General features: G+C 45.9%; 1 protein-coding gene across 1 annotated transcript in view; it reads right to left on the bottom strand.

The window, feature by feature from the left end:
* Positions 1 to 2,795: 2,795 nt before the first annotated feature.
* LOC119961086 (zinc finger protein 420-like) overlaps positions 2,796 to 17,231 on the bottom strand; it is a 40,870-nt gene continuing 26,434 nt past the window's right edge. Inside the window, exon 4 of the mRNA XM_038788569.1 lies at positions 2,796 to 3,406. Within this exon, the coding sequence (XP_038644497.1) occupies positions 2,947 to 3,406 (460 nt within the window). The 3' untranslated portion in view covers positions 2,796 to 2,946. The remainder of the gene's footprint in view (positions 3,407 to 17,231) is intronic.

Raw genomic sequence — 17,231 nt, 5'->3', positions numbered from 1 at the left:
AGGAAATTGCAGCAACTACAGGGACATCTCAGTCTTTAGCATCACTGGGAAGACCTTCACTAAGGTCATGTTTAAAAATTCATCTACTTGCAGACTGGGTTTATCCAGAAGCACAGTGTGGTTCCTGTGCTGACCGATCTACAGTGAACATGATCTTCTCCACACACCAGCTACAAGAGAAGTGAACAATTGGGATTTGATCTATAGTATCAATGCTGAGAAAGTGAAATGTTTTAATAACTGAATGAAAATAAACCTTTCAGTATGAATCACAATTTACTGGTGCAATTGGAAAAGGCACCAAAACGTCTCAATCTCTGAAGATAAACGTTCGGGAAAGTCACCTGAAGAAAGAAAACAAAACATCTTGGCAAGACTGAGAAAAAATATCAAAATAATTGGAAAAACAAAGATCAAAATGGTGTCTTGTTCATCTTTAATCTGGAAATAAAGTTATGTAAAGTTGACACTATTGTGTCCATTTGTGAATGTTTGCTTCACCCTTTTACAGTCAAGCATCGCTGTGAGAATTTAAACTAAAGCTTAAAGGTTTTTTAAAGATTTGGCTTCATCCCATTTGTTATCGTTCAAGACAAAGTGCCTGAAAACGGGAGATGAGAGTTACCCCCAAATCGATCTGTATCTCTGTCTCTGATCTAAAAATACCGGATGATGTGAGTGTTTAATTGGACAGTAAAGTTTCCGCACTGTCCTGAAACAGATAGAATGGGAAGCACCATTTTCTTTTTTCTTAATAAATTTAGAGTACCCAATTATGTTTTTCCAATTAAGGGGCAATTCAGCGTGTCCAATCCACCTACCCTGCACAGCTTCGGGTTGTGGGGGTAAGATCTATGCAGACATGGGGAAAATGTGCAAACTCCACACGGACAGTGGACCGGGGCTGCGATCGAACTCGGGTCCTCGGCGGCATGAGGCAGCAGTGCTAAGCACTGCGCCACAGTGCCGCCCTGGAAGCCCCATTTTTAATCTAAGAAAATAAAATCACACCAGCGATTGGGAATTGGAATAATTCTGTGGGTCTAATTCAACGGAACAGACAAACTGTATTTCTATGTACATTCTAGTGGAAGTTAGGAAAGTGTAGATGAGACAAGTGAGTGATAGTTTTCACTTGGAGATGTTTGTAGCCTGGCTTCTGCACTTAACAGTAATGGAATCTGAGAGTCTGGTCACTACCTGAAAGCATTGGAACATTACAGAGTGGTTCCTTCATCTTTTAAGAGACCTTCATCTTTTAAACATCGTTTGAAAATCCATGAGTGAGCTGTATCAGATGGTACATGGAACATCCTTTTGGGATACAGATGTGTGTGTGCAGATGTGATGTTAAATGTGGAAACACATGGTGACCCTGCACGGGAGAACAGTCCCCGACATGTTCAGCTATTCCACTACAGAACAACATGAAGTGCTTAACATAGAATGAGAGAGCATTTAAAATTATCAAGACATTGACATGTCTTGCACAGAGAATCTGACTGTAAAACAATCAGGACAGAATTAAACTCACTGGAATCTATCAGAGGGAGTGAAATTAAAGTGAAGAGGGATATAGAATCTGGATTTAGAAAATATTCACAAGGTGGATGCAGGTGAACAGGGGGCTGGAGAATCTTTGAAATTTGTGCCTGAACCTTTGTTTGAACTGGATGTGTTTCCGATGCCAATAATCTAGAATTGTGAGAGATGGAGTGGAGGTGGGGAGGATAAATCACAGTCAATAATGATCACATTTTGCTGGAATTTCTTTTACAAGTAGTCTAGGTTGCAGCTCAAGGGTTTGTGTTGCTGTTTCTGATCATTTCAGGAACTTTAGATGTTATCTATGGAATGTAACAAGAAATTAGGAAAAAAAAGCTTGTAGTTTAGAAAGAGCTGGGTGAAACAGAAATCAGATTGTGAGACGTTAATAAGGATAATCCCTCTTCAAGGTGGGAAGATCTGTCAGAAATCACTGACTAATAACCTAATAAAATCATCAGAAATGTATTCCATATTACAAGAATAGCTGTGTGTGTGTCTCTCTGTCTTGCTTAAAAATAAAGATTCCTGGCTTGACAAACAGAGGGAAATCTATTCCAGTATTACTTCATACGGATGGACACGGTAGTTAGGGAACTGAATTTATAGTGCTAACTGAAGACAATGACTTTGGCCTTCCCAATTTTTAATCCAAATTTCTGCTCATCCAGTACTGGATATGGGAAAAGCAGTTTGATCATTTAGTAACAGTGGAGGAATGGGGGTGAGGTAGAAATGGGTGTTGTCAGTGTACATGTGAAAACTAACACGGTACTTTTGGATGATGTCACCTAGTGGCAGCGTGTAGATGGGAAATAGGAGGGGCCGAGAATAGATCCTTTTTAAGGTGGATAATGACGGTGGATTTAAAGGTGAGAGGGACAGTACCAAAAGAGAGAGAGACCCGTTGACATTATCAGCTAACATGGGGAAGTTGGGTGATCAGTAATCCTGAGAATAGGGTCAATACAGCAGAAGGTGGAACTCATGGACAAGAGCACTGAGAGGGCACGACAGAGGATGGCAGAGAAACTGGAGAAAGGTGTGAGTTCAGAGCTCAGAAACAAAAGTCTGACCCTGGTGGGCTCATGGAAGGGAGGGAAGCAGCAGAGGCAGCTGATCGGATTGTCTCTGTAGCTCCATGAGTTCCTCACACTTGTTGGAAGTGAGAATGGGAGACAGGGAAGAACAAGAGCCCTTCAAAAAGGAATTAATGCGAGTTAGAGATATTAAAAAGACGCAACGCAGTGTACTTAACACAAAGTTGATTTATTTAACATTTATCTAGAATAGTAACTTGGCTGTTAACTGGGCTGGGGTTTAACAACATCAGCAGAAACAGACCCCAATGAACATGGTTCAGTCCTAGATGTGATTAACAACAAAATTCAATCGCTGTAGTTACTTGTGAACTCGGTGGTGTCTCAGTAGGTTGGATGACTGAGTGAATCTCTTCCCACAATCGGAGCAGATAAACGGCCTCTCTCCTGTGTGAATTCGCTGGTGTGCGGTGAGCTCAAACGATTGCCTGAATCTAGTCGCACAGTGAGAGCAGCTGAACGGTCTCTCGTCAGTGTGAACGCGCTGATGGTACATTAGATCCTCAGAACTTTTATAACACTTCCTGCAGACTGGGCATTTAAATGGTTTCTCCCCAGTGTGAACTTGCTGGTGTCTCAGCAGATCAGACGACTGAGTGAATCCCTTCCCACACTCGGAGCAGGTGAACGGCCTCTCCCCAGTGTGAATTCGCCGGTGTACTGTCAGTTGTGATGATCGCCTGAACCCAGTTCCACAATGAGAGCATCTGAATGGTCTCTTGTCAGTGTGAATACGTTGATGCAGCATCAGATTCCTGGAACTTTTGAAGCACTTCCCACAGTCTGGACATTTAAATGATGTCTTGTCAGTGTGAATTTGCTGGTGTGTCAGCGGGGTGGATGAATCAGTGAATCCTTTTCCACACTTGGAGCAGATGAACGGCCTCCGGTGTGAATGCGTCGATGAGTTTCCAGTGCAGACGGGTAAATGAATCTCTTCCCACAGTCTCCACATTTCCACGATTTCTCCACAATGTGTACGGTGTTTTTTCCTTCCATCTTCAATTTCCAATCGCATTCACATTACGATCAATTGGGCGTCTGTCTGATCCTGATGTGATGAATGGTTTCAGTTTTCCCACTGAAAATCATTGTGTTCTCATATCCTGTGTAATTGTTTCAAAACAGAAAATAGGGAGTGAGAGAGAACCCACAAAAACACAAAGACAGGTTGTGAAATTGAACTGAATGAATCTGGTCATTTGTGGGGCCAGCGCTCAGAGAAAGTGACCATGAAAACTGCTGGATTGTCATCAAAACCCAACTGGTTCACTGATGTCCTTCAGGGAAGAGAACCTGTCAACTGGTTGGAGCGTAGATTAGACATCAGCCTCTTTTGGAGGAGAGAGAAAGCTGGGAGCAGAATGGGTAACGGTGATGGACTGTATGCATCTAAAGCTCAGCTAGAACTTTGACAGAATCTCCCGGATCTTCAACCTTCACCACTGAGAAGGATCAGGATCGCAGGTGTATTTGAAATGCATCACCTCCAAGTTCCAATCCAAGACACACATTGTCCTGATCTATCTGACAGCCATGATGTGAAGATACCGGTGTTGGACTGGGGTGGGCAGTAAGAAGTCTTACAGGACCAGGTTAAAGTCCAACAAGTTTGTTTCGAATCACTAACTTTCAGAGCAAAGATAGCCAAGTTCCGCACCCATGAGTACGGCCTCAACCGAGACCTTGGATTCATGTCACATTACATTCACCCCCCACCATCTGGCCTGAGTTTGAGAAACTCTACGAACTGTCCTGACTTGAGACAATTCATACCTCTTTAATCTATGATTATCTCTCTCTCCAGTTGCACCGTCTGGACCTGTAAAGACTTAATTACCGGCAAATACTCGCATTCAAAGTATCATCTTGCATCATTGACTTTGTCTATATATGTGGTTGTGGAACCCACCTCTTCATTCACCTGAGGAAGGAGCAGTGCTCTGAAAGCTAGTGATTCCAAACCTGTTAGACTTTAACCTGGTGTTGTAAGACTTCTTACTGTATCTGACATCCTGTACTGGATGAACAGAAATTTCCCCCAATGAAATAATGAGAAGTTTGAAATCATTGTCTTCAGTCCCTGCTACAAGTTCCACACCCTAAGCATTGACTCCATCCCTATCCCTGACAACAGTCTGAGCTGAACCAGACTGTTTACAACCATGGAAAAATATTTAACTAAAATAAAAGTTAAAAACTCTGGAAATCTGAAGTACAAACAGAAAATGCAGGAAAAACTCACCAGGTCAGGCAGCATCTGTGGAGGAAGATGACTCTTCCGAAACCACAGCTCGGTTTCTGACCACATATCACTGCCACGGCCTTTAATGAATTTCTATCTCGTTCACATCACCCGACTTAGTCTTGTCTCATGTTTCTGATGTTCACACACATTCTTTTATTGTCTCTAGATTTGACTATCCAAGAAATACACTTACATTTAGGTTCTGATGAATGGAGTGACTGTCAGATTTTGATCTGATATTTGGTTTGACTTTTCCACCTTCAAATTCTGCTCTTCCAACGTCCTGTAAAGCAAAAGTCATCACTGTCAGTCCAGGAATAAAAATTGAGAAGAAACGTTATGGTTCAAGTTTGCTGTGTGTAAATCCTCCCATTAAGGGCCATATGGGGATAAGTTGGGGGAATGGGCCTAGGTAGGGTGCTCTTTCAGAGGGTTGGTGTATATTCAATGTGCCGAATAGTCTCTTTGCACTGCAGGTGGTCTATGATTCTTTTCTACTCTGTGAACCCCCTGTAAAAGGAGTTTTCAGAATCAATCACTGTCAGTCCAAGATTACAGTAAGAAGTCTTACAACACCAGGTTAAAGTCTAACAGGTTTGTTTCAAACCTGTCCAAGATTAAACACTGAGAAGCGACAAACATTTCTCTTGGTTTGAGTTTTCTGTGTGTAAATCCTCCCTTCCCAACCCCCTGTAAAAGGAGTTTGCAGAATCCATCCCTGTCAGTCCAGGAGAAAAATTCACAACATTCTCTTGACAGGACGGGATCAACGCGCATGCGCCTTGCTGCACATTATTAAAGTTGGTGCAAATGGTTTTGGGCCTTTCGCCAGCTGCCGCCGCCCCGTTTGGGGCGAATGCGGGACCGATCGGTTCTTATTTTGATTTCGAGTCCTGCACTGGGTGTTTATGAAGCCTCAGCACCCACTCGGCCCCCTCCATTACCCGGCCACAATCGGCTTTTTCTGTCTATTCGCGGAATCCAAATGATCTCCTCCCTACAGGTGCAGCACCCACACTGCGCATGCGGCGGCGGCAGCACCCACACTGCGCATGCGGCGGCAGCACCCACACTGCGCATGCGGCTGGTGGAGCCCACACTGCGCATGTACCATTTCCAATCTGCAATTGCGTCTGCGCAGACCTCTTGTCAAAAGGGGGAGGGCACATTCTAATTCGCTCTGAAGGTTGGGTAATTCTTCCGAGCCCGAGAGAGACTATACAAAATTATAAATCAATTAATACTGCAATAAAATGTGCCCGAGTCCTCCAGCATAATTCTGTCTTGTGTGTAATTAACAGCAAAATAAAATCCCACAATTCGATGTGAACTGACTAGGGCCCTTTTTTACTTGTTCATTTGGCATGGGTGTCGCAGGCTGTGCCAGCATTTATTGCCCATCCCTAATTGCCCTTGGGGGACAGTCAAGAGTCAACCACATTGCTGTGCGTCTGGAATCACATGTATAAAGATTATTATTATTACACCAGACCAGGTAAAGGTGGCAGATTTCCTTCCCGAGCAGGTAAGAAGAACAGGTGTTTTGTTTTCCTTCATTGAATATTTAGATCGTATATTTTTGGTAAGACTGCAAAAAAAATTTATGTTCCAAGTTTCAATTTCCCACCAGCCTTCGGGTACTGAAATGCAAGATCCTGCAGATGATGAATATCTGAAGTAGAAGCAGAACGTGTCAAAACTACACAGTAGATCTGGCAGTGTTTGTGGAAAGATACATATGGTTTTCATTTCAGGTCTGTGAACTTTCATCAGAGCTGCACTGTTTCAGTGCACATTTTATGTTTACTCTTTCTCAACCCACAGATGCTGCCAGATGTTACATATATTTGAAGCCTTCCGTGTTTCTTTCTCATTAGAAGTTATTCTTACTAACATATTGCTATTTTCATCCCTCTACAAGTAGAAAAATTGTCCACGTGTCTATCCTGTTAAAAACTTTAATAATCTCAAAAATCTCAATCTGGTCATCCCTCATTATTTTCCAAAGAAAACATGTTCAGCCTGTTCAACTTTATCCATAGGAATTAACCTTCCAGTTCTTGTTTCATTCCAGTACATTTTGATGCAAGGAGCAGATACAGCCTCCGCCCTTTCACCTCTTCCAGGGGCTGGTTTAGCACACTGGGCTAAATCGCTGGCTTTTTAAGCAGACCAAGGAAGGCCAGCAGCACGGTTCAATTCCCGTACCAACGTCCCCGAACAGGCACCGGAATGTGGCAACTAGGGGCTTTTCACAGTAACTTCATTGAAGCCTACTTGTGACAATAAGCGATTTTCATTTCATTTCATTCCTTTCCCACATTCCAGGACCCCAAATCCCATTTCCAGGTGACAGTGATTAACTTGTGCTGTTTGCAGTTTAGTTTTCTGTTTGTGCTGCTCGCAGTGTGATCTCCTCTACACCGAGGAGACTAAATCCACTACACAGTGGAAACTAAATCCAAATTGAGTGCATTCTTCGAGGAACATCACATCCGGAACCGTGATCCAGAGCATTCAGTTGTCTGCTATTTTGATTCTTTGCCCCGCTCTCAGTCTAACCTCTGTCTTTGGCATCCCAAACTATTCATTTGGAGCTCAATGGAAGCTCAGAGAACAGAACCTTATATTTAATCGGGAATTTTACAACCCTCTAGATGCACCATTCATATTAATGATTACAATTCAGAACCAGTACTCCCTTTTTCATATAATAGGCGCTGGCAATTGTTCTGCTTTTACCAAGTATACAAGGGGAGAATGTTCAAACTCCACACGGATAGTGACCCAGGGCCGGGATCGAACCTTGGTCCTTGAGCCCTCGTGAGCTATCAGTGTCAATTAAATCTCCTCTTAGCCTCCTCTGTTTTTAACAAACATCGAATCCAACCTATCCAATGTTTCCTCACAGTTCATTTTGGTGTGAATGAGGTTCAGGGAATGTTCCCTAATTTCTCTTCCCTGATCTTATGATTGAGATCATTCTTGTTGGGAGCCTGTGCGATGTCAGCGACCAGCAGTCCCATAGGAAGTGACCATTTTATTTCTGTAATTCTGAGCAGTAGTGTCCCTCACACTTCCAGTGAAGTGGAGGGCAGTTTTTATCGTCGGCTGCAGTGGATTGAAAAACATTTGACAGAGTTGTGCACCAACACGATGCAGTTTGGATGAAAGTTCACAGTCTTGAAATGTTAATGATGTTTCATGCTTCAAGATAAAACCATTCTGCCTGAAAATTCCAGCAGGTTCTCTTTTTTTTTTGCAGATATCAATCATCTGCAATTATTTGTTTAGTTTAACTGAAGAATGTTGAGAATGTGGAACTCGTGACAAAAAAGTTCTGTTTGAGCAGGAAACCGATTAGTAAAGTAACAGCATTAAAAGATCGTTATCACTGAAAGTGGAAAGGGATTCACATTGTCAGACCATTTACTGATACACCTGGAGAGACCATTCAGATACTTCACTTGTGTGTAGGTAGGTATGACCCAGGAATGGGGATTTCCTCAGTTCTCCCACCTGTCCCCAGTTTCAACATTTCCAAGGATTTCAAATACAATCTGTACATTCTTACTGGCAAGACGCAGTTCAAATGTGTATAGGGAAGGAACCCCTTGTTCACTCCACTGCTGAGTCTCCAGTGAGTTCATTTGTAACTTTCTGGACTTTTCTTTTGTTAATTACACCCGAGATAGAACTAGAACAAAGAATAAACCAGGCCCTTCGGCCCTCCAAGCCTGCACCGACCATGGTACCTGCCTAAACTAAAACCCTTTGCACTTACAAAGTCTGTACCTTCCATTCCCACCCTATTCATATATTTGTCTAGATGCCCCTTAAATACCGCTATCATTCCTGCTCCTACCACCTACCCAGGCAGCGTGTTCCATATAGTACCGGAGTAACTATAACTATAGGTACCACACTCGTATTCCAACTACCCAACTCATCAGACTCATTTCATTCTTCCCAACTTCCTTCTCTTCATGAACCTCTGAAGGTAAAACATGATTTATATGTACCAACCTAACCTTTCCACTATGAAACATCTTAACAAAATATGTGCCAGACCCACATATTTTCATGACGCTTCCTGGTAGCCACTTCAAACACTTGTCATGTTCTTTCAAACTTAACTTTCTGGTTCAACTTCAGACTTATTTCTCTCACTGTTGATACAGAGCTCCAGGGTCCATGGTTCAATTCCCGACTTGGGCACTGTCTGTGCGGAGTTTGTATGGTCTTCCTGTGTCTGCGTAGGTTTCCTCCAGGTGCTCTGGTTTCCTCTCACAAGTCCTGAAAAATGTGCTGTTAGGTAATTTGGACATTCTGAATTCTCCCTCCGTGTACCCGAACAGGCGCCGGAATGTGGCGACTGGGCACCGGAATGTGGCGACAGTTACCTCATTGAAGTGTTAATGTGAGCCTACTTGTGACAATAAAGATTATTATTATTATTGTATTTCCCACCCTATGTGTAAAAAAAATGGTTCAAGGACTGTGGTCTTCGGTTCAAATATCAATTGATCTAATAATTGTATATCTTGGTGTGGTGTTTCAATCGAAATTGAATCAGAAACAACCCAGCAATCGTCACTGTGCAGAATGTGTTCTATCCTCGCCAGAGAAACGGCACGCGCAGTAGCAAATTGTGAATTGAGCATGCGCAGTAGCTGTACTGCAGCTGCGGAGACAGGGATGAGGTCTCCGCAAATTATGAGAAATGGCAAGTTTTGGGAAGGTAATGGAGGCAGAAGAGTGGGTGAGAAGGCTTTGTAATTACTCCGTGGAAGCGTTCAACCCGAGTAAGACCCTCCAGGTCCTGATTTTGCATCAAGTTGGGAAGTAATTTCGGTGCCGCATCTCCCCTGCTAGGCCCCAGTTAATGGCCGCCATCTTTACGTGGTGCAAGGGAAAGGACGGCGCATGCGCATCCTAACCAGGGCAGCAGTGCGCGTGCGCGTGCGCGGCGAGAATATGGAATTCTATCCTGGACTGACAGTGATGGATTGTGGAAACGCCTTTTACAGGGGATCAGAAGGGGGGGGATTAACACACAGGAAACATAAACCAAGAGAAATGTTTTATTCCTGGACTGAGGGAGATTCCTTTTTTTTATGGGACATTAGAAGAGCGGAATTTGAAGGAAATTCAGGGGTTACAGGTTATAGGAGGGGTTACGGGGATAGGGTGGAATTGAGGGCTTAAGTTGGTCAGTGCAGACTCGATGGGCCGAATGGTCTCCTTCTGCACTGTATGTTCTATGAAATATTGAACAACAATGTCATGGAGTGATTTGAAAAGAACAATGAGAACTCAAATAAAAATAGAAAATTCTGGATAAACTCAGCAGATCAGGCAGCATCTGTGAAACGAAAAACACGCTTAACGTTTCGGGTCCATATGACCGTCCCAGTTGATTCAATCAGTTCAGTTTCACAACCTGCCTTTGTGTTTTTGTCGGTTCTCACTCTTTTTAGTTTTATATCAATTTCACAGGGTGTTTGAAGGGGAGGATTTGAAGTTGTGAAACTCAAAGCAAACATCACATCAGGATCTGACAGTCACCCAATTTATCGCAACCTGAATATCGGAATTTGAACATGGAAGGAAAAAGTATTGTTCACTCGGAGTATCGACAAAGTTTCAGCCAAACATCTGGCCTGTCGGAACATAAACTCAGTCACACTGGGGAGAAGCCATGGAAATGTGAGGATTGCGGGAAAGGATTTAATTACCCATCAGAGCTGGAAACTCATCGGCGCAATCATACTGGAGAAAAACCATTTACCTGCTCCCAGTGTGGGAAGGGATTCATTCTGTCATCCACCCTTCTGAAGCACCAGCGAGTTCACACTGGGGAGAGGCCATTTAAATGCCCAGACTGTGGGAACCGCTTTAAAAGTTCTGGGAACCTGATGACCCATCAAAGTGTTCACACTGACGTGAGGCCATTCACGTGCATTCATTGTGGGGCTGGATTCAGACAAGCATCTCACCTCACTGTACACCAGCAAGTTCACACTAGTGGGAAGCCATTTACCTGCTCCCAATGTGGGAAGCGATTCACTCGGTCGTCCCACCTGCTCACACACCAGCGCACTCACACTGGAGAGAGGCCATTCACTTGTTCTGAGTGTGGGAAGGGATTTACTCAGTCATCTGATCTGCAGTCACACCAGCGAGTTCACACTGACGAGAGACCTTTTAAATGTCCAGATTGCGGGAAGTGCTATAAAAGTTCCAGGGAACTGGTGCGCCATCAACGTGTTCACACTGACGAGAGACCGTTCAGGTGCTCTCATTGCGGAACTGGGTTCAGGCAAGCTTGTCATCTCACTGCACACCAGCGAATCCACACTGGAGTGAAGGCATTCACCTGCTTCGAGTGTGGGAAGGGATTCATCAATGCATCCAACCTGCTGACACACCAGCGGGTCCACACTGGGGAGAGGCCGTTCACCTGCTACGATTGTGGAAAGAGCTTCATTAATTCATCCCACCTGCAGACACATAAGCGGGTCCACACAGGGGAGAAGCCATTCACCTGCTCCAAATGTGGGAAGGGATTCATTACTTCACCCCACCTGCTGACACACCAGCGGGTTCACACTGGGGAGAGGCCGTTCACCTGCTCTGCGTGTGGGAAGAGTTTCACTCAGTCATCCACGCTGCTAAGACACCAGCGAGTCCACAATAAACTACAATGATTGGATTTTGCTGATAATGACATCCCAGACTCCACATGTTCATTTGATTGCTCTTCTGCTGATGTTAATAAGCTCCATCCCGTTCTCAGGTCTTGCTATTGTGGAAAAAAAGTCAAATAAACCAGCTTTTTGTGAAATATACAGTATGTCTGGTGTTTCTAGTATCTCAAACAAGTTAGTTCCTTTTGAAGAGCTGTCTTCTCCCCTTTTCTGTGAGGAGCTCATAGAGTTTCTTCTCACAAAGACTGAGACAATCCAATCTTCAAAGATGTAACAAGCATCTTCAGATTTAGATCTTGTAGATGTCGTATATCTGGACTTCTGGAAGGCATTTGATAAGATGCTGCACAGAAAGTTAATTCACAAGGTGAAATCACATGGGGCTAGGGGTTAGGGCCCCACCGTGCCGACTTCAAGATCCGACCCCAGGAGCGCCCAGGGAGGGAACAGACCATGGGACCTAGCCCAATCTGCCCTAGGAATCCCCTGCCCACGACCCAGGACCCCAGAAACAACGGAGACCGCGCGCGAGGATCCGAACACGCTGCAAGGTATTCCCGTGCCCGCAGAATGCCGGGACCCATCCGGATCGCAAACTCACCCCCCCCAGCAACCCCTTTACCTCAACCAGCGCCCGGGACCCTGCCAGACGCGACCCCGGAAATGTAAACAGCGCCCTGGACCTCGCTAGCGCCCTGGACCCCGCCAGATGCAGCCACCTACCTTCCACAAGGGCGGACGTCTCCCATCGGATCCCAGAATCATCCAGCAACAGCCGCCGACCGAGAAAGCGAGGGAAACGCAGCGGTCTGCAGGTTAGACTGAAGAAACGCGGTTTCAAGACCCCTCTCCCCAGCATACTCCTAGCAAACGTCGAAGCGATTGAAAACAAACTGAATGAACTTAACGCCAGACTTACCTCTCAGAGGGAAGTAAGAGATTGCTGTGTGCTCTGTTTCACAGAGACATGGCTCACCCCCGCCTCACCGGACTGTGCCATACAACCTGAAGGCTTCTCTATTCACCGGGCGGTCCGCACGGCATCTTCAGGCAAAGCGAAGGGTGGAGGGGTTTGCCTCCTCATCAACTCCTCCTGGTGCTTGGATGTGGTGACCCTGGCGACCTACTGCCCCACAGACCTGGAATACTTGACCGTAAAGTGCCGCCCATACTATCTTCCACGTGAGTTCACTTCAGCCATTATCACAGCGATCTACATCCCACTCCAGGCAAAAGTGAGGAAGGCGCTGGATGAACTGTACACAGTCAGAAACAACTATGAAACAGAACACCCAGAGGCCTTGTTCATTGTGGCCGGAGACTTCAACAAAGCCAACCTCAAGAGTGTACTGCCAAAATTCCACCAGCACATCTCCTGTCCCATCAGGGGCGACAACACTCTTGACCACTGCTATTCAAAAATCAAGGGCGCCTACCGTTCCATCCCCCGACCGCACTTTGGGAAATCAGACCATAAGACTGTGCTCCTTCTCCCGGCTTACAAGCAGAAACTCAAGCGGGAGAATCCAGCTAAGAAGGTTGTGCAGTGCTGGTCCGAGGAGACAGAAGAGCTCTTACGTGACTGCTTGGAGACAGTGGACTGGTCCATATTTAAGAACTCAGCGACTAACTTAAATGAGTATGTCACCACCGTCACAGACTTCATCAGCAAATGTGTGGACGACTGCGTGCCAAAGAAAGAAGTACGTATGTTCCCCAACCGGAAACCATGGCTCAACCGCAAGATTGACCCCCTACTGAAGGACAGATCTGAGGCGTTCAAGGCAGACGACCCTGTCCTATACAAGAAATCCAGGTACGACCTCCGCAAAGCCATCCGAGATGCCAAGAGAGAATATCAAACTAAGCTAGAGTCACAGACAGACTCTTGGCGGTTGTGGCAAGGACTAAACAACATAACGGGCTACAAAGCAAAGCCGAGCAGTATCTCTGGCAGCAGCGCACCCCTCCCCGATGAGCTTAATGCATTCTATGCTCGGTTTGAGCAGGTAACCAACAATCCGCTATCGAGTGCCCCAGCAACCCATAATTCACCCATACCCACCATCACAGTTTCCGAAGTCAGATCGGCCTTCCTGAAAGTGAACCCACGGACTTGTGGACTTGGCTCTCCACTCTGCAACTGGATCCTTGACTTTCTGACCAACAGACCACAGTCAGTAAGAATGAACACCAACACCTCCTCCACAATAGTCCTCAATACCGGTGCCCCGCAAGGCTGCGTACTTAGCCCCCTACTCTACTCCCTGTACACACACGACTGCATGGCAAAACTTGGTTCCAACTCCATCTACAAGTTTGCTGACGATACGACCATAGTGGGCCGGATCTCGAATAACGACGAGTCCGAATACAGGAGGGAGATAGAGAACCTAGCGGAGTGGTGTAACAACAACAATCTCTCCCTCAATGCCAGCAAAACTAAAGAGCTGGTCATCGACTTCAGGAAGCAAAGTACTGTACACACCCCTGTCAGCATCAACGGAGCCGAGGTAGAGATGGTGAGCAGTTTCAAATTTCTAGGGGTGCACATCGCCAAAAATCTATCCTGGTCCACCCACGTCGACGCTATCACCAAGAAAGCACAACAGCGCCTATACTTCCTCAGGAAACTAAGGAAATTCGGCATGTCCACATTAACCCTTACCAACTTTTACAGGTGCACTATAGAGAGCATCCTATCGGGCTGCATCACAGCCTGGTATGGCAACTGCTCGGCCCAGGACCGCAAGGAACTTCAGAGAGTCGTGAATACTGCCCAGTCCATCACACGAACCTGCCTCCCATCCATGGACTCCATCTACACCTCCCGCTGCCGGGGGAAAGCGGGCAGCATAATCAAGGATCCCTCCCACCCGGCTTACTCACTTTTCCAACTTCTTCTATTGGGCAGGAGATTCAGAAGTCTGAGAACACGCACGAACAGACTCAAAAACAGCTTCTTCCCCACTGTCACCAGACTCCTAAATGACCCTCTAATGGACTGACCTCATTAACACTACACCCATGTATGCTTCATCCGATGCCAATGCTTATGTAGTTTCATTGTATATATTGTGTTGCCCTATTATGTATTCTCATGTATTTTCTTGAATTCTGTTTAATTCCCTTTTCTTCCTATGTACTGAATGATCTGTTGAGCTGCTTGCAGAAAAATACTTTTCGCTGTACCTTGGTACACGTGACAATAAACAAATCCAATCCAATTTATTAGGTTAGATAGAAGACTGGTTGATGGGCAGGAGACAGAGAGTCAGGATAAATGGTTCTTTTTCTGGATGGCAAGATGTAACTAGTGGGCTGCCACAGGGTTCAGTCCTTGGGCCCCAGCTATTTACAATCTATATTAACAACTTGGATACAGGGATAGAAGGTTCTATAACCAAATTCGCAGATGACACAAAAATAGGTGAGACAGTAAGTTTTAATAAGGAAATAAGAACTTTACAAATGGACATAGATAGGTTAGGCGAGTGGGCCAAAATGTGGCAGGATGGAGTTTAACATAGATAAATGTGAGGTCATGCATTTTGGTCGGAAAAATGGAAAGGCAACTTATTATCTAAATGGTTAGAGACTTTGGGGTGCTCCGATGCAAACAGATCTGGGTGTCCTTGAGCATGAGTCACAGAAAATGATCATGAAGGTGCAGCAGATAATAAGGAAATAAAATGGAATGTTGCCATTTATAGCAAAAGGAATTGAGTATAAAGGTAAGGAAGTGTTGCAAAGATACAAGATGTAGAGATGCCGGCGTTGGACTGGGGTGAGCACAGTAAGAAGTCTTACAACACCAGGAAGGAACCTGAGGAAGGAGCTGCACTCTGAAAGCTCTTGTTTGAAACAAACCTGTTGGAATTTAACCTGGTGTTGTAAGACTTCTTACTGTGCAACTATACAAGGCATTGCTAAGACTGCACGTGGAGCACTGTGCACACTTTTGGTCCCCTTATTTGAGGAAAGATGTAGTGGCATTGGAGGCAGTTCAGAGGAGGTTCACTAGATTGGTTCCAGAGATGAGGGGTGTTGTATGAGGAGGGATTGAACAGTTTAGACCTATACTCTCTAGAGTTTAGAATAATGAGGGGAGATCAAATCGAGGTGCACAAGATGCTAAAAATATGGATAAAGTAGACGTGGAGCAGATCGTTTGTCTTATGGGGCATTCTAAAAGGAGAGGTCATAATCTTAGAATAAAAGGTAGCAAATTTCAAACAGATTTGAGGGGAAACTACTTCTCTCAAAGGGTTGTGAATCTGTGGAATTTGCTACCCCAGAGTGTTGTGGACAGTGGATGCGGGGATAGTGAGTAAATTTAAGGAAGAGTTAGACAGATTTTTAATTGGTAATGGGTCAAATGGCCTAATTCTGCTCCTGTATATTATGAATTTATGAAGAGGCATCTGGATGGACACATTGGCAGGATTCTCCCACGCCGTGACTCCCACGGTGTCCACGCCGTTGAAAACGCCATCGCGCTTTACGACGCCGTGAACGGGCCTCTGCCAGGAGTAATTATGGCCCCTTTAGGTGGCCAGCACAGCATTGGAGCGGTTCACGCTGATCCAGCTGCATATCCCGGTGCGAACTGGGCGCCGCGGGATCCGCACATGCGCAGTGGCCTCCTTCAACACACCGGCCCTGACGCAACATGGCACAGGAGTGCAGAGGCCAGCACAGAAGAAAAGAGGCCGGGGGGACAGAGAGGCTGGCCCGCGGGCCCCGATCACTGGCCAGGCTTCATCGGAGGCCCTCCCCTCCCCCCCCCCACCCCGGGGTCAGGGCCCCCCTAAGCCTGCCACCCGACCTTTCCACACTGAGTTCCTGCCGGCTGAGAGCAGGTGTGGACGGCGCCGGCGGGACTCAGCGTTTTCACTACAGCTGCTCGGCCCATCCCAGGCTGAGAATCGTCGGGCCGCCGCGTAGAGCGGCCCGCGCCGGCCAACCACGTTGGCACCAATGGCGCCAAGGGGGCATGGCCCGGTCGTGGGGATTCTCCAGCCCGACCCAGGGCTGGAAGAATCCCGCCCCAGGGCTGGAAGAATCCCGCCCAGGATAAGGGAGCAAACCAGGTAAGGGCAGAAGCTTTTTAAGTTAGGGCATCATGATCGGCACATGTTTGGAGAGTCGAAGGACCTGTCCCTGCTGTACTTTTCTTTGTTCTTTGTTCAGGGTTGTGAGTGTCTCCCCTGGTATTCATGTGACTGAACAGATCTTTAAACACAAGGAGCAGGGCGTCCCGTAAGGTACTGGGATCCGGAGGTCAGGACTTGTTTATTTTTCTTTCCTCCTCTGCTTGGGTCTCAAAGGGCAATGCAGTTTGATGGACAGGTTGCCTGTATTCTGAACAATGGGTAACAAGCTCCGCCCAGTTATTCAAAACATTGCCCCCAAGAAAGATGGCGATCGCGCATGCGTATTGCTGCATGTTGCCCCCAATAAAGATGGTGACCGTCAACACGGGCCGAATATGAGGAGCTGCAGCCCTGTTCGTTGTAAATGGACCCGGTTTGTCCGCTTTTTTGCCTTTCGGTTTACACAACATGTCTAAGAAATGTCCCGCCGAGCTGTCCGATCCTTCTCACCCTCCCTTCTCTTCGCGTGTGT

Source organism: Scyliorhinus canicula, unplaced genomic scaffold (assembly GCF_902713615.1).
Source record: "Scyliorhinus canicula unplaced genomic scaffold, sScyCan1.1, whole genome shotgun sequence".
Classification (NCBI taxonomy): domain Eukaryota; kingdom Metazoa; phylum Chordata; class Chondrichthyes; order Carcharhiniformes; family Scyliorhinidae; genus Scyliorhinus; species Scyliorhinus canicula.
The sequence above is the reverse complement of the archived record's forward strand: the minus strand, read 5'-3'. Positions and strand labels throughout refer to the sequence as shown.